Source organism: Cupressus sempervirens, chromosome 1, assembly GCF_028749045.1.
Source record: "Cupressus sempervirens isolate cs-2001-9-10 chromosome 1, ASM2874904v1, whole genome shotgun sequence".
NCBI lineage: Eukaryota > Viridiplantae > Streptophyta > Pinopsida > Cupressales > Cupressaceae > Cupressus > Cupressus sempervirens.
The window spans coordinates 302,444,047-302,466,508 of record NC_143118.1 but is presented as its reverse complement, the minus strand read 5'-3'; the positions used below and the strand labels follow the sequence as shown (position 1 = coordinate 302,466,508).

General features: G+C 37.3%; 1 protein-coding gene across 1 annotated transcript in view; it reads left to right on the top strand.

Moving 5' to 3' along the window:
- The window catches only part of LOC149577313 (uncharacterized), a 200,440-nt gene that overhangs the window by 50,286 nt on the left and 127,692 nt on the right, over positions 1-22,462 (top strand). The window contains exon 5 of the mRNA XM_089823391.1: positions 8,559-8,655. Within this exon, the coding sequence (XP_089679517.1) occupies positions 8,559-8,655 (97 nt within the window). The remainder of the gene's footprint in view (positions 1-8,558; positions 8,656-22,462) is intronic.

Here is a 22,462-nt window from a genome sequence, read left to right as displayed (position 1 = left end):
GAGAAAAGCACTCTTCACATCCATCTGATGAACTTTCCAACCATACTGAGCTGCAGTGGCAAGAAGAATGCAAATAGTGCTCATCTTGGCTGTCGGAGCAAAGGTCTCCTCATAGTCAATGCCTTCGCGCTGTGTGAATCAAGAAGCAACAAGTCTGGGTTTGTATTTGTCCAAGGTACCATCTGCATGGTACTTGACCTTATAGACCCATTTACAGCTAATAGGTTTCTTCCTAGGAGGGAGATCTGAAAGAACCCAGGTGTGGTTCTTTTGAAGACTCTGAAGCTCAGCATCCATTGCCTGTTCCCATTCTGGAATTCTTTTGGCCTTTGCATATGTCTGGGGCTCAGGGATATTGTAGATGTTGGCCATAAGAGCAATATTAACCGTGTTGTGTTGAATGCTCTTATTTGTGGAGGTTGTACCCTCAATGAGTTCATCAGGACGAAGATCACTAATTGTTTGAGCCCACCATTTTGGTCGAAGAGTCGAGGAGCCAATATTAGATGCTATTGGAATAGCTAGATGAGGGGCAGGAGCAGGAGCAATATTATCTAGGAGTGGCTAAGGTGGTGTATTAGTAGCATCAAATGACTCATATAAAATAGAAGAACCCAAGTCAGAGATTGTTGAAGACTGAATCTCGGAATGCGGTGGGGAGGCAGATTGCGAAAATGGTTTGAGTTTCTCATCAAACACAACATCATGACTGAAGATTAAACGATCAATATTTACATCAATCAGTCTGTAGGCCTTATGTGTGTGACTGTATCCTATAAACATGAGTTTCTGGCTTTTGGAATCCAAGTTAGTGCGTTTGGCATCAGGAATCCATACATATGCTAGAGAGCCAAAAACTTTCAAATGGTTGATCCTAGGTTTGTGACCAGACCAGGCTTCCTTAGGAGTCTTATGGTTAACTGCAAGGGTGGGTGACTGGTTAAGAAGGTAGACAACTGTGGATACTGCTTCTGCCCAATATTTTTTGGGAACATTTCTATGTTCTAGCATAGTCGTGGCCATTTCTGTGATGGTATGGTTTTGATGCTCTACAACACCGTTTTGTTGAGGGGTGTGAGGTGTGGTGAACTGACGTCTAATGCCATGAGTAGTACAGAAGGCAAAGAAAGCAGAAGAACATAATTCCCCCCCATTATCGGTCCTAAGAGTATGGATGGAGGAACCAAACTCTTTTTCTACTAGAGCTTTAAACTGTTGAAATACAGGAAAAGCATATGATTTTTGCTTAAGAAAATATACCCACATTTTGCGACTAAAATCATCCACAAAGAGTAAGAAATTCCTGTTCCTAGTAACAGAAGGAGTATTCATAGGACCACATGCATCAGTGTGGACCAGCTGGAGTACTTTAGATGCTCGCCATGATTCACCATCCTGAAATGGTGTCCTATGTTGCTTCTGTACTTGGCAAGCTCCACAAACGCGATGGTTCTAGGTCTGGATATCAGGTCGGCCATGGACTAAATTATCTCGAGCAAGCTCTGCTAGATATTGAATGTTCAGGTGACCGTATCGCTAATGCTAGAGGCTACTAAGAGTGGATGATTTGGCGATGAAGGAACGCTCAAGGGAATTGCCTAAATCTACAAGCCTATAAATACCATGATCCTCAAGATCGATAGCAAGTGTAGTGCGAGAAGCACGATCAATAATTGAACACTTTTTTCCACTGAAAATGACATCCAACTGAGGGGAGTGATTTATAATTTGACTAACAGACAGAAGATTATGTTTCATGCTAGGAACATAACATACATTGAGGAACATGAGTCTTTTTCCTCCGGACTGAATTTGAACATTGCCCTTGCCGACAATATTATATTCTTCGCCACCTCCAAAGATTATCGAGTCAGAATAGGGAGTGAATTCAACAAACCAATCACGCATGTGAGTGAAATGTCGGGAGGCACCAGAATCTATGTACCAAGCAGAAGATTTCACATGATCTGCAGGTATGCTGGCCATAAAGGCATGGTAGATAGATTCTTTTTGCTTTGAGTGTTGGGCAGCAATGGCCTGCCTTTTAATTGACTCTGACTTCTGATGCTGCTGATACAGATGCTCATAATATGCGGATATCTCAAATGGCACAAATGTCGAGGTGAGAAAATGAAAGACCCAAAAAAATTTGAGTACACAGGCAAGAGCTTGAAAAACCTAGAAATAATACGTTGTCGGAATCCGGATCTACTAGCTCGAAAATCGAGGCACCCACAAAAATATGATGAAGACCCATTTGAGATCTCGAAAAATCCACCAAGAATTTGAAAACTTTTTTTTTTTTGACCCCAAAAATTAGGGTTTCGAAAAAATGGCCCTGGCTGAAAAAAGCTTGAAAAAACTCAGATTTCTTGATAATAATGGCAGATTTTTTGCAGGGAGAGCGCAAACAATGAAGAATGGAGACAAAATGAACTGATCCTCGACCCTACAATCACGATTTTGTTGTCAAATAAGCTTGAAAATATACGGATGCGAGCTGCTTCAGATGCACGTGATTTGGACGCGATTTGCAGAAAAAAATCGCGAGCTTTCCTAAGGATATAGGCACGGATTTTTCAGATCAGTAGGTTACGAAAAAAATACGGAAGCGAGCTGCTTCAAACACGTGTGATTGGTCCACGATTTGCAGAAACCCTAACAGGGTTCTTGGTGAAATCTCAGAAATAATTCTGAAAAAACATAACAAATAATTTCAATAGAAATTATAAATTTTTCAAAAAAAAATTTAAGCACTGGCTCTGATACCATGTTACAAACGTAAATGGCAGAATACTTTCTAATTAATCAGAGATCAAATTGATCTATATATACAAAGAGGAGAGTCGAATAGAATAGAAACATTCTATTCTAGACTACACATAAATATTAGAAACATTCTAATATTTACAAAGATATAATAAAATACAATAGTGAGCATTAAAAAGAAACATAAAGATTATTTTAATAGAATTCAAGCTGAAATCTGTCTAGGGATGCTTCTGCAAAACCCAGGTTAGTCCATATATATAGCTTAGGAACATATAGGTATACCACTTTATTGAAAAGAGAAATACCATCAAACACCACTATATCATTTAAGGCATCAAATACCACTGTATCATTTAGGGCATCAAAAATCACTGTATCATTTAGGGCATCAAATACTACTGTATCATTTAGGGCATCAAATACAACTGTATCACCCCTTTTCTTTTTTATTGCTAACTATGGCAATGACATACAGTTAGAAGGTATGCTCATATTCATTATTCACATAAATGAAAGACAAAGATTACAATCCATCAGATAAACCTATCTCTTGCATATAGATATATTTCATGTTCAGTTGGAAGATTAGTCGATCTAACTGGTTACCAATTACAATAACGAGAAAAGTTGCTTTCATTAAAGGAAATAACTGAATCGATGATATAAATCAATCCATCATATCTTCTACTTGTATAAACATCATAAAAATAAAATACCTGTTACCAATAAATGTTTGAATGCATAACTTATCTTTGTCTGGTGCGTGTCTTGACATCTTGTGGAGAGAACATTGTCAGGGGCTTAACCTCCCAACCACAGACCCTTAAAATATCCCCACATAATCTCACTCGAGAAAGGCCCTCCCTACCTGGAAATAGACATGGAACGCCTTCTCCATCCACTAAGCATCCTGGTACTGAAGTATCAATCCCACCACTCGACTAGGCACCAAGATCTAAAAATTGGTCTACCATGAGCTGACTCGGTATATAAATTTTAGCATTTTATTACTTTAATTTATTGACATATGTTTGTTCTTGCAGGGTTTTCATCTCCTCCCCACCCATTAATGCTTGACCCTTCCGGCCTTGGGTGTATCCTAGGAGATTTCCAGCCATGTATAATGCAAGTATCATTTTAGCAATTCAGATTTGTTTCCATTTGAACTGATCTTGTCTTAGAGGTATATGGTCAATACCTTTGTATAGATCAGATCAGTGCCTTATGTAAAGTAATATACATTGATGCTTGCTTCAATTAATCATGCACAAAATATGCCATTAGCAATGTGATCGCTTATCATCCAAAGTGACGACAATTATAGTTGCAGGTCTATATTATTAGTAACACTTGACAAGTCGGGTAAATAAAGATATTCAAAAATTTCTATTAATTCCTTTAACAACATGATGTGGCTTATTACGACATTGTTGCTTCGTTCATGATCAAGGATTAATACAACAACTAATTTACGTCATTGATTCTTCAACACTCAAGAATAGAGAATATATGGCAATAAAACATAAGTAACAATTGCATGACTTGTAACTAGATTAGTGCCCTGTCTAGCACATCTCAAGAACAATGGGTTGCAACGCGATGATTGTTATCTGGGCCTACTAGAAACATCCTTGATATGATTCTATGCCTTTGATATCCATTATAATATGCAAGAACTCGCGATAGTCTATTTTGAGGAAGATGCACACAAGAAGTCATCGACACAATTATTAAAATGGCCATCTCAAACTATACGAGTCGATAGAACAAATAGAAATATGAAAGGTAGCCACACATGAAATAATATTAAACCAATAGCCAAGGTGAAAGAAATAATGATATTGTCTTAATATATAACATCATGCAATCTACACATACCTATATATCTATGTATGCATATATGCATATACATGTACATGTGTAAACCCCAACCATATATTTCTTATGTAAATGCCAAATATCAAGTATACGTATATGTCCTTATATATATATAGTTGGTTTATTTATGTACACATATACATGTATGTACATGTATAGATATGTAGGTATCATGTTGTCGATATGACAAGACATGCTCATACATTAGGAAGCTCCAACCAACAACACAATTACAAGGGTAGAAACTTGCTCAAATTTCAATTCATGCTTAGTTATCTCTTTTACTAGTAAATGATATGTAATTTAACAGGTTAGTGCACGGTCGTCCAATGTACACTCTTGCTTGCCTAGTTGTTTACCCTTAGCCTTGGTGGTTTAGGGCTCATACCTATTTGCCCAGTGATGGTGGTGGCCCCCTTGCTCAATTCCTTTCTAGCAATGGCTCCGCCCCTTTGACGTGCTCCTACAAGGAAATTCTCCACGATTATATCATATTCCTCACTATAATAACAATTTTCCATAACAAGTAATTATTCATAAATGACTAACCACCATTCTACTTCCCATGATGAATAACCAACTTTCTAAGATTTCAAGACAACAATATAATAGCATCATAACGATTAACTAACATTTCATCTTCATATGAAATTATAACGATTAACCATCTTACCATTTCACATGATCATAACAAATTTTAACTGTCAATTGGCTTAATGTAAAACCTCAACGACTATATGAACATTTTAAATTGGGTAAAAATTTGGGATGTAATAAAACTTAAGAATCTGTGGATGTTTCTTATTTGCAAATCTGGAGCTAGGCATGTTAACTATGATTGGGAGGCCTTTGAGCAATAAACAATGGTAGAAAGTGGATGAGAACAACCATTAAGATGAGAGAAAAGATGAAAAACAGGGATTTTCTAGAGCACTGGAGGTGAATGAAATGCAAGTTCTTGAGTTGGAAATGGAATGCAAGCGTATGTAGACAAGTGGGAAGACTTTTCTCTTTTAAGTGGCATTTTAAAGTCCCATTACAAGCCATTTTGGAGATCTGTGCCACTTAAAAACGCCTTTTTTGAAGTCTATTTGCAGCTCTGGAAAAGAGTCAGAATGTATGTGAAAAAACCTTGTAGGTGGACTTTTTAGCTCGCTTTACAAATGGGGGGGGGGGACTTTGCTCTTTTTGGGCAAGACAAGCCTATGAATGAGGTTTTCAATCCCGTCTGCAAGTGAAGGAAACAATTTTACTTGAGCTTTTTTTAAATTGTGGAGAAGAACTGATATTGCAACATTGGGAAGAAATTTCACATTGTTATGAATGGAGGAACTTCTGATCAAGTTTTTCTTCTTTTGACTTATTGCATATGTATATGAAGAATATTCTCTCCAATGTCAAAAATCTATGCACAAATCTAATTGCAAAATGCAAGCTAGACATCAAGAATGATGCAAGGATTGTTGTTTAGAAGAAAAATGCCTGATCAACCTTGAAAAGAATTCTGAAAATTGCTGCTTTATAGACATTGAGGGCATCATAAGTCGAAACAAACTTAAACACCTTCACCATTTAATATTTCTCGCAGATCTGGAAGTGTTCCTCTCATAAAGAAAATTTAGCAAACTAAAATGCTGATTGTAGCAACTCCAAAGACTTGTTCAACCTTGCAGTTTGAGATTTTTGTTTGAAGATACAAAACAATGCAATAGATGCCAATACGGCGCCCTAGATGGAAGAATACTTTTTGGTGATGAGAACAAGCTGCGAATTATCAAAACCATCCTTGGACGGGCTTCTCATTCACTGTTGCAAGTGTAAAATGCCTTCTTCCTTTGTACAATGCATTTGACAATGCCCTATATGGGCTTTGCAATCAGCAATGCAAGTTTAATTGAATTTTTAGACGGGCTTTTGTCTTACTGTTGTGAGTGCTGGGATGATTTTCCTTCAAAATTTTTTTTAGTAATGCTTCATAACAGCTTTTCAATCCACGAGTTTGAAAATGAAGAAGAAAATAAAACGGGCTTTTGCTATGAATAATCATAATAAAAATGCCTTCAGAAAGCAGCAATGAGCTTTGTTTTGCTCACATATTGGCAAAAAATGCATTTGGAATAATGACAGGCATTTAAAACAATTGCACACATATTAAAAAACCATGAAATGCCCTATCAAACCAACAATCACCATCTTTTAGAAGCATATGCCATATTTAAATGTCATTGAATGCCTTTCAAAGATGATGATGAGCTTTAGAGACACTGACACAAGCTGTAAACATATATACGGGCTTTATAACATGTCTCGCATATTATAGAAAATGCCTTTTCCCTCGTATATAGCTGATGACAGGCTTTAAAGGAGATGTTATAAGTCATTTTAATCATAAAAATGGGCTTTGTATATGTAATACATATAAAAAATGCCATCCTTACTCAATGACGCGCTTTTCAGCTCAACATGCATATGCAATGTATAAAAACATTTGTTTTTTATCATCACTAACAGGCTTTTTGACATGTAATAGAAGCAAAATTGCCACCCTTTTCTTTAATAACCAATGACGAGATTTTAGATTGCATGTGCAAGTCAAAACGTGTTCTTTTTTGAAACAAAACTAATACTTTGTAAGTGAACTAAAAAAGCCCACCAATGAGTATAAGTTTTTAAACATCCTTTGTTTTGATAATTTTACAGAGAAAATATGTAATGAGGCTTAAAAAACTCATCAATACATTAAAATCTAATTGAAGTTCACATATTTCCTTGCAAATATGTATGTTGGAGTTTTAATTCAAGATTCCAGGTAAATGATACCCAAGATGTTATGCAACAACTTACAAAAAGCCCAGTTTGGAAGATTTAAAATAAGAAATAAAGACTTGCAGTCAGGCTTAAAAAACTTACCTGTAATGTACTTCATTCCTCATCATCTCTTGAAATATAGCTCTGATTTAGGCATAAGATAGCTTGAAACGAGCGAAATTTGAAAAGCAACAAACCTGGGACAAAAGTAAAACTGAAGACAAACCAAATCAACCAAGAATCAACTGAGTGAATTTAGACTACAAAATTTTCCATATTGTTGCCCCAATTTTGCAAATACAATATTGCAGACGAGAAGTTGGAATCCACTAAGAGCATTAAACACTTGAAAAGGGTCAATTATATCTCCCTAATGTTGACAAATTTGAAAATGAGAACCATGCCTGCATTTTAGAGCATGCTAGGATGGTAATGTTGGAATGGGCTGATTGTTTCGTCAATTTGCCACTTTCATCTTTTCAGTTGTTTGTAATATTGATTCATATCCATAGATACTACCCTGATATCCTAGTGGCCAAGTAATCTTGATGGAGTATTTTAGAAATTTGGTACTTTCTTATGATTTTATCATGAAGAGGTGTTACTAAGACCAAGCTTTCTTTGGCAAATTAGACTATACATGTGTGCTAATGCCCTAGATGCTAAAAGTGTGGGTTAATCCTAAGATAATTGTACAGAAGTTTGTACTTTACATTATATGTACTTGATGATTTTTCTTTATCAATACTTGAAAACTATTTAAGTAGACATGTTTCCTTGAATCTACACTTCTGCAAAAAAAAAAGAGGCTCAATGGTAGCTGCTACTATTTAAATGGGGAGCAGCTCAAGAATTAATGTAACTGCATCGAGTTATTCAACTCCTCTGGACCTCAAGACTTTAGCTTAATTAATAAGGCATCTTCTTTGAAGAAGCGTGTATGTTTAACCTGTAATCAATTCTATAAATTCAAGTTTTAATTGAATGCTCTAGTCCAATCATTTGAACATTATTTCAGACATTTAAAATCTAAATTTAATCAATAACCAGTAAATTTGATATGTTGGATCAACTGTTTTTTCTTTGCCAATATTTTGCAGACTCTGCTTGACAGGAGGAAAAGAGGTGCACAATGCTATTGTAAGTAGCATACAAGACTTGGCAAAAGCATTTTCAGGTTATCAAGAAGAAGTGTTGGTAAGGAATCCTGTGAAATTGCATCATTTCTAGAATTGAATGATATACAAACTTGTGCATATGAGGGTCTATTGCAAGATTTGAATGGGCTGCTTGAATGACTGTTTTATAGATATCATGGTTTGATTTTTCAATGGCGCATACTAGAAGACAAATGTTCAGACAAAAAAGATGAGAATGCTATTTTACATTTCAGTGGGGCCTATTAGTAGGAAAATATCAGATGCAAGATGTTAGAATGTCATGTTATTTTACATTGGTGCCTATAAGAGGGTATTTTCAGATACTAAAGACTAGAGTGTAATGTTATTTTATATTTGTGCCCATTAGAGGGGAAAATTCAGAAATAGAAGATTAGAATGTCTTTTCTTTTCATAATGGGCTATATTAGTATGATTTTTTTTAGATTCCAAGGATGAGATACCATTTTGTTCCAACTTTAACATCATGAACTAGCTAAAATTAAGGGTTGGATGTGCTAAGGGAAGGGCTCATAGAAACAGCTGAAACATGTTTAGATTTGTTGGTACATCAAAAATCAACATGGTCTCCTAGAAGAGTTGTATCTTGGACGGAAGGGTGATAGAGTGCTGTTGACAGTTGAATGTCATTTATGGAGCGCTTTCTGGTTATTTGCCTATTTGGGATTCTACTGGAATTCAATCCTGCAGATGATATATGTAGATTGTCACTTTGTATGGAATTTTTGCATCAAGCTTACTATAATATTTGTGTTTTATGTGTTATAGATTTCTGCCACAATTACATTGTCATCTCTATAATATTTTATAATAAATGACTCAATAAATTGGTGGGGTAGATGGAAAGTCTACTAGCTGACGGATTGAAGAAGTGTTGGTTTATTAAAGGGTTGAAGCCTGCTCTTTGAAGAAAAGTGAAGATAGTGCCCCCAACATCATACAATGATGCCTACAACAGAGTAGTGGATCTGAAGAGTGAGAGAAAAATGACAAAGAAAATGAAGAATAAATCATCCAATGACGACAATGATTCTTCCAAAGAGAGTAGCAGTAAAGGGTTGGACAAGAAAATTCAAGCAACACTTGATGATGAAGGAATTTAAAACCATGAGAAGCAACACCACCTGAAGTGACGAAGGAGAGTTATGGTTTGCGAACTGCAAGAAAGTTCGCACAAAGGGTTCCTGTCCAAAGAAGCAATTTTTGTGTTGCAGCACAAGCACAAGCTCAGTTGCCGGGTATTGCTGTTTAGGCCTAGGTCCTGGTACTGGTACAGTTTTGGTACTAGTTCTTCCAGGGTACTTCAAGGGTTCTCTATGGGTCCTTCATAGGACACACAATGAACATGGGCACCGAGGAAGTACCTCAAGGTAGTAGGTCAGTTTATGTATGTATTTCTGATTTGTTCACCAGCATGCTCTTTGTATCAACTCTAGATAGTGTTTTGCAACAACTTGCTAATATTATTTAAGTTAAAATTGGTCTATGTAAAGCCCTTAGTTTATGACAGTAGTGAACAACAACCTACTTCGATTCATTTAAGGTCAGGGATTCATATTTTTTAATTTGAAGATCTGAGTATATTATTGTTGATAGATTTGTATAACCCAGCCAATAGTTATTTTTGTTGATCATGTTTGGATTGATGTCAATTTGTAATTCATGTAATTTGAAACTTTATTTATTTATAATTTTATTGGCCAATATGGATTTATGAGTATCACTCTTCTTCTTGTATCTGTAACTTCGATGTTTGAACATAAATACAAATATGGACAAACCTGAATTCGCAGAGGGGTCAAAATTGTTTTACCCATGTACCCGAACCCCATATCCATATCCAAACCAGAACCCGAATTGGCAACTTAGAGCATAACAGATGCCCTCATCATGAAAATCTAAGGGCAAAATAAAATACCAGTTTGATAAAGAGTTGGGTCATGCAACTCAATCTCACATCACATTCATTCTTGACTATGTGCTAGATACAAAGATTGGACATGCAGACATGACTGATTTCCTGCGAAGAGTAGAAGCTCCTGTTGGTCATGAAATGAAATGTATCAAAAGGAGTCATATTCACTTGGTGTTTATGTTTCTCATGGTTGTCTTGGAACCAGAGTTTGTTCTTGGATGTGCAAAACATTTCAGTCCAAAATCAAAGACGCTCAAGGATGCTGATGGCAATGTTATTATAAGCCTTGATTCGAAGGTTATTGAGCAGATTTTCAAATTGCCACAGAATGTGTAGATCTGACTAAAGAATCACAATGAAGAGAAGGAAAGTGATCGTACCCCCAGAGAACCTTCCTATAAAGAAAACAAAGTCCAAATTTTTGAAAAATAAGATTGTTTCAAGGATCTTAATTGATTCAGAAAAAACCAAGTTTGTAGAGTTTGCTAAGCCATTGGTGGACAAACCTGCTGAAGAACTTACACGTTCTGATTACAAAATCAACAAGGTAGAGATATAAAGCAATCACATTTGAGTTGCTTGTAGGATGCTCAAGATAAGAAAAATCAGGTCAAGCATGAGGTTGCTCGCCTAAATGAAGTTATTAGGCAACAATCTTCTCAAAATGTAGTTATTGTTGTTCTGATTACAAAATCAACAAGGTAGAGATATAAAGCAATCACATTTGAGTTGCTTATAGGATGCTCAAGATGCACCTGCTAATGTATCAAAAAGCAACCATGAATTATGGGAAAAGAAAACTCGTGTCAAGCAAGAGGTTGCTCGCTTAAATGAAGTTATTCGGGAACAATCTTTTCAAAGTGTTGTTGTTGTGTCTATGACATCTAGGGAGAAAAGGATAGTTGAAGCTGCCAAGTCTTGGGTGGGAGAAATTATTTTTGAAGGAGTCCAAGCTTTTACATATATGGTTAAATTCCTTCAGCGTATCAAAGACATAGACGAGATGGAACAAGATTTGAATTCCTCCTTGACTCAAGAAGTTGATGATTTGAAAAGGATTCTTAATGATTGGGACAAGATTGCTAAGTTTGATCTAGATGCTATGGTTTCATGTGACATCTTGCCATCTTGTGAAATGTTTTTAGATATCAAGGACTTATGGGCTAAAAGAAGAAACACAGAGAAAACTGATAACAAAGTTGCAGGAAACCCTTGGAGATTGTCAGACAATAGAAATAGGGATCACATGTAATTTAGAGCAAATGGGATGTCAGATTCTTGATGAACATGGTAATTTGATTGCAGTTGAAAGAATGACTTAAGAATATACAATCAGGGTCAATGCTGATTTGGATTTTGAAGATTTTGGTTCTCACACAATAAACAAATTGGCATCGCATAGATCTTTGGCAAAACATTTGCAAGATTCTCTGGTGACAAATTCCAAGGTTGTGCAATCAACATATGTAGATGTAGTAAGGATAGAGGCAATATCAAAGACAATGGAGATTTTTGATCTTCCTACAATGCGTAATGTTATCATCAAATTCAAGGCATCGAAGATTAATCTTTAAGATTGTTATTTTATTTTATTTCTATTTGTAGATCAAAGAGGATCTATTGCATGAAAAGATGTAGTTACATGTAATGCGAGTTGCATGTAACCCAACAATTTCTCTTTTATTTAGACTAGGTCAGTGTTGGTTGAGTTGCTCCCTTTTTTCCCTCCATTTTTCTCAATTCTTATGCGTATATAATGCAGTGCCCTCTTATTGTAATCTCATCTTTTGTTGTATGCAAGAGAGTATTGGAGAAATTGCGCCAACAAAACTTTGATCGTGTAGCACTATTTTCATATAAAAGTGAATACAAAGGAGCAATTGAAACCGAACTTTGATTGAGTGCAATTGTTACTTGTGCAAATTAGAAGCTTTGTCTATGATTTTCATATGTTATCTTTGATTCATGTGATTGTGTTCTTGATAATTGAGGTAAAAAAGAGTTAAGAAGCAATTGGAGCCGGAGCTTTGACTAGGAAAAAATTGTAGAGATATATAGACTAGAAGATTTTTCTGTAGCTAATATCTCTTTCTCGATTCACAAATAATCAGGATATATTTACTTTTGGAAGTCTTTGTGCCCTAGTAGTAAAGCTTATTCATATAGAATTACGAGTGGACCTATACCCAAATCGATACACTTTCAGCTAGCCTTTGAGTTAGTGTTGGTTTATCGGTATCACCATTTTTAGCTTTTAGATAGAAGCGTAGTTAGAGATTTCATGCTGCCCATTACTCGCTCCATGGGTAAGTGGATTCTTTCCTGAAAGTTAAGAGGAAAGAATATTGGTAACACCTTTTTACAAAATCTCTTGACTTCTTGCTTACCTTGAGTTGATGCAAGGAACGGTAAGAAGGGGGAGCCTTCCCTTTAAGGTAGGAGAGACTCTATCTCACACACTGTGGCTGGTCAACCTATTTCAGACTGGATTTTACCCAAAACTATTGGTTTCAAAATATCCACCCAACAGATACCAAGAGAAAGACCAGTACGTAGGAGACCTTATCAAATGAACAAGAACTATGCGGCTAAGGTTTAGGAGGAGATTACAATGATGCTTCAATAGGCATAATATTCAAGGTACAAACTAGCGAGTGGGTGTCACCAATGGTTATATCCTTGAAAAAGGATGGAAATCAAATCCGGATTTGCGTGAACTTCAAGTACTTAAATGCAGTCACTCTAAAAGACCATTTTCCAATCCCCTTTATGGACAGTATCTTGGAGGAAGTGGCCGGACAAGCGATGTACTCCTTCATGGATGGGTTGTCGAGGTATAGAGAAATCAGCATTGCGGAGGAAGATAAACTAAAAACCACCTTTGTAGTGGAAGATGGAGTATATGCTTACAATAGGTTGTCATTTGGGTTGTGTAATGCACTGGTCACATTTCAAAGGATTATGCGTCACATATTTGATGGGATGTTAGTAGGTAATTTCAAGGCCTTCCCGGATGAATGGTCTATTTATAGTGGAAAGGAGCAACAACTGAAGGTTATAGTAGAGTGCATGGAACGATGTAGAAGGGTGAGGCTGGCACTAAACCCAAAGAAATGTGGCTTCATGGTTCGTCAAGGTAGGCTTCTGGGCCATATAGTGTGCAAGGCAAGCTTGAAAGCGGACCTTGACAAAATTAGAGTCATTGTTACTTTGGAGCCTCCCACAGATGTGGGTGTCGAATCATTTCTAGGGCATGTGGGATACTATAGGAGATTTATAAAGGGGTTTGCAGAGGTGTCCTTATACTTGGAGAAATTAAGGAGGGAAGGAGAAAAAACTACGCGGGGGAAGGATTAAGAGGAGGCTTTTCAAGAACTGAAGAGGAGGCTGGTGGGAGCCCCAATCCTTGTATATTCAAATTGGAATAAGGAATCATATCCATGTGGATGCATCCAACTATGTAATAGGCGCCACTTTGGCACAAATGGGAAAGAAGGGACTGGACCACCCATTGTACTTTGCTAGCAGGTTACTTTCAAAAGTGGAACGCAATTGTAGTACTACGAAGAGAGAAGCCCTACGTATTGTCTATGTAGTTCAAATGTTTAGACATTACTTATTAGCCACTCCTTTTACATTTCTTGTAGATCATCAAGCTCTTATGTATCTAGTTAACAAACCTATTATCCAAGGAAGAGTCAGCAAGTGGTTAATTCTCCTACAGGAATTTACGTTTAAAATCATAGTTCGACTAGTGAAAAATCATGTGATCGCAGACCAAATGACTAGAACAAAGTTAGGAGAGCCCGGTGGAAATGTTGTAAACGAAGACTTTCCTGATGCGCACTTGTTTCAAATTGTCGTACCTCCACAATAGTACAAAGGTATTGGCCAATAACTATCTACTGCTACCTTTTTGAGAGAGATGCCAATGGCTGAAAGGAGAAAGATAAGAACAGTTTATTCCAGTTGATTAATAGGTTCTTGTATAAAATGGGGCCAGGTGAGGTACTAAGAGATGTGTGGTGGAGGAGGAGCTCCTTGGGGTCCTCTGGGAATCCTATGGAGGATTGGCAGGTGGCCATATGGGACTAGATGCTACAACCCGAAAATTTGTCTTTTGTGGCCTACACTTCATGCAGATGCTCGAGAATGGGTCCTCAGTTGTAATACATGTTAGAGGTTAGGGAAGCCCCTTAAATGAGATTTCATGCTATTATTTCCTCCATAGCCACACGATTTATTTGAGCACTGGGATTTAGACTTTGTGGCCTCTTGCCTACTAGCAATACCCATAGATGCAGATATATAGTGGTTGCGATAGAGTATCTTACAAAATGGGTGGAGGTAAGGGCGCTTCTAGACAACACGACAATAAGTATGGCGAGATTCTTCTATAACAGATAGTAACATGGTTTGGCATACCCCTGCATCATTGTTAACCGTGCAATTCAAACAATGACAAGTGAGTACAAAATTTTCCATTCCGTTTCGAACCCATACTACCCCAAGGCCAATGGTCAAGTAGAGGCCACCAATAAAGTTTTGGTAACCATTTTGTATAAGACATGTGGAGTGGAAAAAAGAGATTGGGAGGAAAGACTTCCAACAGTCTTATGTGCATATCAGACTACTTATAAGGCCACCACTGGGCTGACCCCCTTTCACTTAATGTATGGGTAGGATGTTGTGATGCTAGTGGAATATGCAGTACCCAGCCTCCAAATAGCAGTTGAACACAAGCTAGGGGACATGAAGAGTTTAAGAGAATGACTAAATGCCTTAATAAAATTGTATGAAACGAGGACCATAACTCAATGGGGTACAAAAAAGTGGCACAAGGATGATGAAAATTTTAGCATGAAAAAGATTTGAAAATGATGAATTTTAAACAACACCACTTGGTACATAGATATAATGGAAAAAAATGAAATAAAGCTAGGTAAGTTCAAAACAAGATGGTTGGGACCATACAGGATAATGGAGGTAAGAGAAAATGAAGCCATAAAGTTGTCAACTCTAGATAATAACCCTCTTAAAGTCTTGGTCTATGGGTCTAAACTAAAAACTTATAAAGACAGAAAGGAGGAAGTTTCTATTTACTCAATAGATGTAAAAGAAGAAAGTGAGGAAAAGGAAATAAAGGGAGGCTTAATAAAAATAGAAGGAAGGACTTATGGGGGAAATAATAAAAATAAAAAGACAAAGCATCCTGAAAAGTGCCATACCTATAAGGAGGGAAACATCCTCTATCCTGAGTATTATCGTCCAAAAAGAAAGCAGTCCCATACCTAATGGCTCTGTATGAAAAACATTTAGAGTATGAAATCAAGAAGGAAATCATAGAAGTGGAAGAAATGAATGGAGTAACGACAAGACAGTGAGTAGCATTGGTCAAAGGGTAGTAGGACGATGTAAAAGCGTACGATGACACCAAGCCCCAAATTGCTTACAGAGTATAGTCACAAGTGTACATATTCTTGCCAAGTATGACATACAATAAAAGATAGCATACGAGAGCAAGAGAGGGTATGATTGCAAGGCACCATACACGTTCATAGAGGCATCAAGCCATAGACGGGGCGTATGAACTTCTACCATCGTTCGAACTTTTGCAAATTCTATAGTTGTACGGACTTTTGTAGCCGTACAAACTTTTACATCTGGTCAAGAGGGCTTTAGGCACAATATGTTGAAGGGCGATAAGTTAAAGAAGGGGTATGAGCACCACCTCTAGGAGGAACCATACCAAGTAATGGTTGGACAAACATGGAGAAAACCGATCGTTGTTGGAACACCAAAAGTATTAAGGCCACCCGGAGACTTGCACACTACCATAAAATGGAGAAAACAAGCATTTGGAACCCAAGTAGAGGGAAAGTCATTCATTCGAAGAAAGACAAAGTCTTGTAGGTGAAAAAGGTGCAAAAAATGGTCATTAAGAGGGACAAAGGGAGAAATGTAGAAGGGGTTACTACTGCCAATATCACATTTGAAAGTGTAGCAGGGAGCGACTGCAGGACATGGTTAGAAAACATAGAGGAAAACCATGTACTCAAGGAGGCATTACGAAAAGAAGAGGTAGATAAAATAATCTTTATGCTTATTTTTGACATGAAGGAATTTGGCCTTGTGTTGCAAACTGTGATTGCTGGATATGACGAGAAGGGGCACAAGTCTTTGATCCAATATTTTCAACAAACCCTCACTATCTCATAATCTTCAAAAGAGATAATTAAAGTGTTTGGGTTTCCCAACAATGGGCACTATACAACTACAACTAGAAAAATGACAATGGAAGAGAAGGAGAAATGGTTTCACCTGATGTGCAGGTATGATCTTTCAAAACAGAAATGGGACAACATTATGAGTAAGAATAACAACTAGCGGTTGAAAAAAATATTCATGGAAGAGAAGGAGAAATGGTTTCACCTGATGTGCAGGTATGATCTTTCAAAACAGAAATGGGACAACATTATGAGTAAGAATAACAACTAGCAGTTGAAAAAAATATTCATTGCCAATGACAACTGGAGGTGCATTATAGACCTAGTGAAGAGCAAACTTATTGGTGGAAGTTGCAGTTCACATATTGCCATCTAGATGCTACCCATCGTAAATGGACTAAATGTGGGAAGGGTTTACAACTCAGCCAAGTTTTGTTGGAAAGGTTGAGGGAATTTTTATAGTTAAAACATAAAGCTTTCTACATGCCCCATCATGTCATTTGATTGTTCTTTGAAGCTGTTCGAATGTAGGTAGCCCCGGAGCACAAGAGGACGTTTGTAACAACAATCAGAGTAGAACCCTATAAGCCAGCCATGGCATACTGGTTCCATCTTGAAATCTTTGCAATAGGGGATGGAGGGGGAGAGCCCAAGAACAAGAAACTAAGGCAAATGGTAGTAATTGACAATTTGTTCAAACACAAACCACAGACGAAGAAGATAAGGGTACTAGTTTAGATGGAGAAGGTACCGCTATGGTAGAATCATCTTTAGATGAACTAGAGAAAGAGGAATTTCAATTGAGCCATCTCAAAGGCAGACCTGGTGATGTCACATTCCTACCGCTAGATGCATGACCATTACCTCGAGCTGTTTCAAAATTCACAAAAGTCCATGAGGGGCCAACTAGAGTTTGTCGTAAATTGTTGGAGGGGAGCCTACAAGGAGGAGGCTCTACGGTGGATGAGGGAGGTCATACAGAGGAGGAAGGGATGCATACAGGAGGCCGTATGGTAGTGGTAGGAGTCAAGAAAGGTGGTTGTAGGTATTGAGATTGGTACGATGATGGGATTAGAAATTGTTGGAGAGGATATAGAAGGGAACATAGAGGCTGCAAAAGGAGTCCATAGTGAGGAACATACAACCATAGAAGAGGGGATGGATGGAGGTGGACGACCACTTCCTCAATGGGGTGCCAAACACATTTCCATTCTAGCAATTCGTCTCCCCAAACCAGATGTGTAACACTAAGATGATAGATCTTCGGGGCCAGAAGAAAGCTTCACCAAATGTTAGATTGGCAACACCAGAAGGTATTAAGGTGGCTCAACCAATTGCCCTATTGGTCCAACTTATTGACACGAAGGTGGTATAGCACAAGAAGTCTATGGAAAGAACGCCAACAAGTACAGGTTCATCACATGTAGCACAGGTTGAGGACACCCTCATGTTGAAATGATACCACCCCCTTCACCAATTCCCTTGGAAGTAGAGATAGAGAAGGACGGTTTGGGAACTCACAAGAAGCCATTCGTACCAGTCAGAACAGGGATGACAAAACCTTCATTTGGGGAAAAAGTTGAAAAATTCCTTAAGGAGTTGTGGTACGTGGAGCAAGCCACTAAGGAGATCAGGTAGCAGGTTGAGTGGCAGAACTTGGATGTTATCATCTGGGCATCATAATTACTAGTGGCATACAAATTGGGATGTACTTACGCAGAGTGGAGTGGTGCATGAAGGGGTAACAGAGATATGGAAGGCTGAACCTATCTTGCAACCCCTCACATGGATGGAGGAAGCATTCTGTGGCACCTTCCTGGCATGGCAGAAGGAAAGGACTTAGCAAGGCAACTGAAAGAAGAAAAGGAATTGACAAGGCAAAAGGAGGCAGCGGAGTAAGATGAGAAAGCAACATTGGGAGCCAAATTGACAGAAGTAGAAAAAGATAGAATGGATGCCCTATGCCTACTTCAAGGAGTTTGAGCTAAGCACATGGCTTCCGAGTGGGAGTCAGGGTTTATTCGCCACTGAGGTTCTAGTCCAGGGACATCCTCCTACCCTACCTCTTGAGTTCTTTTTGGTTTTGTTGTGTAGTAGTATGAAAGAGGACTCTTTTTTTTTTGGGGTGGGGGTGGGAGATAAATGTAGGGCCTAATAATACAATGTTGTAATTAAAGATAGTTAGTTTGGCAATGGGTACTTGTTAGCAAGGGATGTGTCAATTGGTCATCCTAACCAACCGACCTCTATTTAAGAACTTTGGAATATGAATGATGTATTGTTGTTTTTGGTAATCAATAAAATATATGGTTTTCCTCGCCAACTTTGGTATGTGTGATAATTACATCAATTTTCTTTTGGTTTTTGTACAATTGAATGTATGTGGTGTTACTTTGGTTGATGTCTATTCTACACACTTAAACCTGAATAACTTTTGATTAACAACTCGGATTAGTCCCAAGATAGCTTGAAATGAGGGCATGACCAAAAGCAAGAGATTGAGGAAACAAAAAGGCAAAAGTAAACCAAACAAACACTCAAAAACGCAAAAAAGAACCTTAAAGGCCTTAAAAATTAGGTATAGGCTAAGTTAGTGTTACCAATCTCGTACTTGGCCTGGACTCGACAATTAATAACATATGAAATTCAATGATTTTTAAGGATTTTAAGTTTTTTTTGTGTGCATCATTTAACCAATTAACATCAACTACACAATAATTGAGATAAATAGAAGCTACTTTGTGCACATCCACAACTTTTCATAGATCACATAAGTATAAATGCAAATTTTTGGAAGAAATTACTTAAACTAAATAAGATAATAGAAATAGTGTCGCTGTCAAATGTGTGTAATATTCAAGGAACATGCAATCCATTGAATCAAAAGTTCAAAACATATATTAAAATAAAGATTCATAGTAGCCTATGTCCTATGACTACGCCTAAGATAGGTCATAGAAAACTCTAGAGACATCATCTCTCCTTGTGTGTGAAGTTGAACCTCAGTGACATGCTCATCGTGATCATTTTCCTCATCCTCATAATCCTCATCATCGGAGTCGAATCCATCACTGATGGCCTCGGGGTCCTCCCTTGGGTCTCCTCATGCTCTAGCCTCCTTCACTGCCATCGTCACTACCACTGCCTCTACCTTTTTCCTCTAGATCCACTTGATCAACCCACTCTAAGTCTTCATCTTTGAAGACAAGATTATGAACTTCGAACTTCAATTTGACCTCAAATAGCCAAGACAAGTTGTGCGAGATAACAATGTTGAAGGCATGTTGAATCTTGAAATTTGGCTAAGCCTAGAATTTATTGAAAACCCCCAAAATCTAGAATCTGCATTTTAACTTGTATGAAGTTGAAACCTATCTCAAACATCTAGACAATATTTATACAAATATAACTTGGAAGTATAAGAAAGAAAATAAATGCAACTTATACTTAAATGTTATATTTGTATATATCCTCCTGCCTCTGAGTTGAAAAACTTGTTATTTTTTGTTGTTTGATGGCAAAGTCCGACCAGCAGGACTCGGTGAGTCAGCCGAGTCAACTGCCTCAGCGAGTCAGCTATGACTCGGTAGAGTCCGAGTGTTGAGGCAATTTGCCTCGTTTCTCTCGGCTCGCCTTGAGACTTGCCGAGTCCTGTTAGAGATTTGCCAAAAATTATGAAAAACAAAAAGGACTTGAAAAGAACCTTCAATAAAAAGACTCATTATATGGCCCTGAGATAATTGTTTCTTAAATCATTGTGAATCAAATAGTGAGTTATCTTAGAGAAATATGAAACTTAATTGGAAAAGTTTTGTAGTGTTGCCTCCATTTTGTGATGACAAAATGAAGGACAACAAATGTATGTCATAGAAAAATGCTAAACCATTATATACCAATTGCTGTTATTACACAGAACAACATATATCAGATTTACTTTTCTTTACAACAACACTCACACTGCAAAAACGGTTTTATCTCGTGAAACGACTAAAAAAAATCAAGATAGAAAAGAGTGATCACTGTGCAAGGAAGAGTCGTGCAGGAGAAAAGGTGATGCCAGCTACATAAGGCACATGAATCATAGAAAGATGAAACAACATATGCAATAAGAGGCCGTTGACCGTATAAGGAAAACCAATGAAGGTAAGGAATAACCGATGACCTCAACGAAGCTGGTGAAGAAAAGGCATACATACGATGTCAAAACAGTAATCTCTAATCGTTAAAAGTACCAACAAGAATGATGACTCATGCATGGTGCCAGATTGGAGAATACAAGGTGCCCATAGATAAAGGATAGAACATCACAGAACATGCAGATAAAACTGCTACAGCTTGGGAGATTAGGAGCAAACATGAGATAATATAACAACTGAATGCAGAGAACATCTTAACTGGGAATCTCTTTGAACTCCATAGCAAAACAAGGGACAACACCATCCATAATCACACAGTTTCTAAGAAGTTAGATAATTTCAGGTATTAAGACCTTTCTGGCCACTGTTAACCTTCAAACAATTCAACACTTATAGATTGCCTACCAAACAAATGCACAAAATAATGAATACAAGAAACTCCTTAATTGCTGTTATCTAATTGTGGCTCTGATACCAAGTTAATGTTTTTACCCAGAAATAAAGATAAACAGTATTATGTAATAGCATAAACAATACAAAAAAGACTTGATACATTCATCCTAGGAAAACCCTTTCACTTGAAGGGAAAAACCCAGCCACACCAGCAAAATATCACTTTTATTGATAAAAAAAAATGTTTGAGTACAAAGCTTTCACTTGATCATATGACAATACACTAAGCAATCACATAAATCGATTAAATTTATACTTTTCATCCAACACACAAAGGTCTCTTCAAATCCCAAATACAAGACCCGTCATATTTCCAAGTATTCAACACTTAATATCTCCATATGCGTGCCTCTTCGTGTGATGTATGACAGGTCTTTTTATCTAATATTATGTTAAATACTATCACAAATGTCTCTTTCAGTTGAAGATGACCATAACGGTCATAAAAAACATATTTCTATGTCATATAATTTGAGATAAAGGTCTCTATTGCAGCTACAATCTTCAACATTTATAACCTTTGATCATGACCAAGAATGACGAGCTCCAGAAAACATATCAACTGATTCTATCACACTGATAAAATGGATACTCCTGAAAATACATAACTGCGGATAAAATAAAGGCTCATAACTTTAAATGAGATGCAAACAAAATCACTTGCTGCAAAGAAGAGTAATATGTTGCAAAGAAAAGAGAACCGGCATCTATGGTAGAAGCACAATAGGTGGAATTTCTTGGAAGAAAGAGCCGAAAGCCAAGTCAGCGACTGCAAGGCACAAGTAAGGAGAGCACTGAATGTATTATGTTGAAAGGATAGAACCATAACAAGAAGCCAATCAACATCATAAAAAAATGATGTAACAATGACACACGAGGGCAGTGAAACTGAGAAAGGGTAACACTCCATATAATATCGTTCAAGACACAATAGCAAATACCACACAAACAAGAACAGGAGGAACATGCCTGGGACCTGAGAATGGAGTTTCAAAAACAATTTAAAATAGTTATCATTAGAAACATGATGCAACATCAGTTCGATGTCATAAAAAGGATATGAACATGATTTAGGGGCAGCACACGAAAATGCAA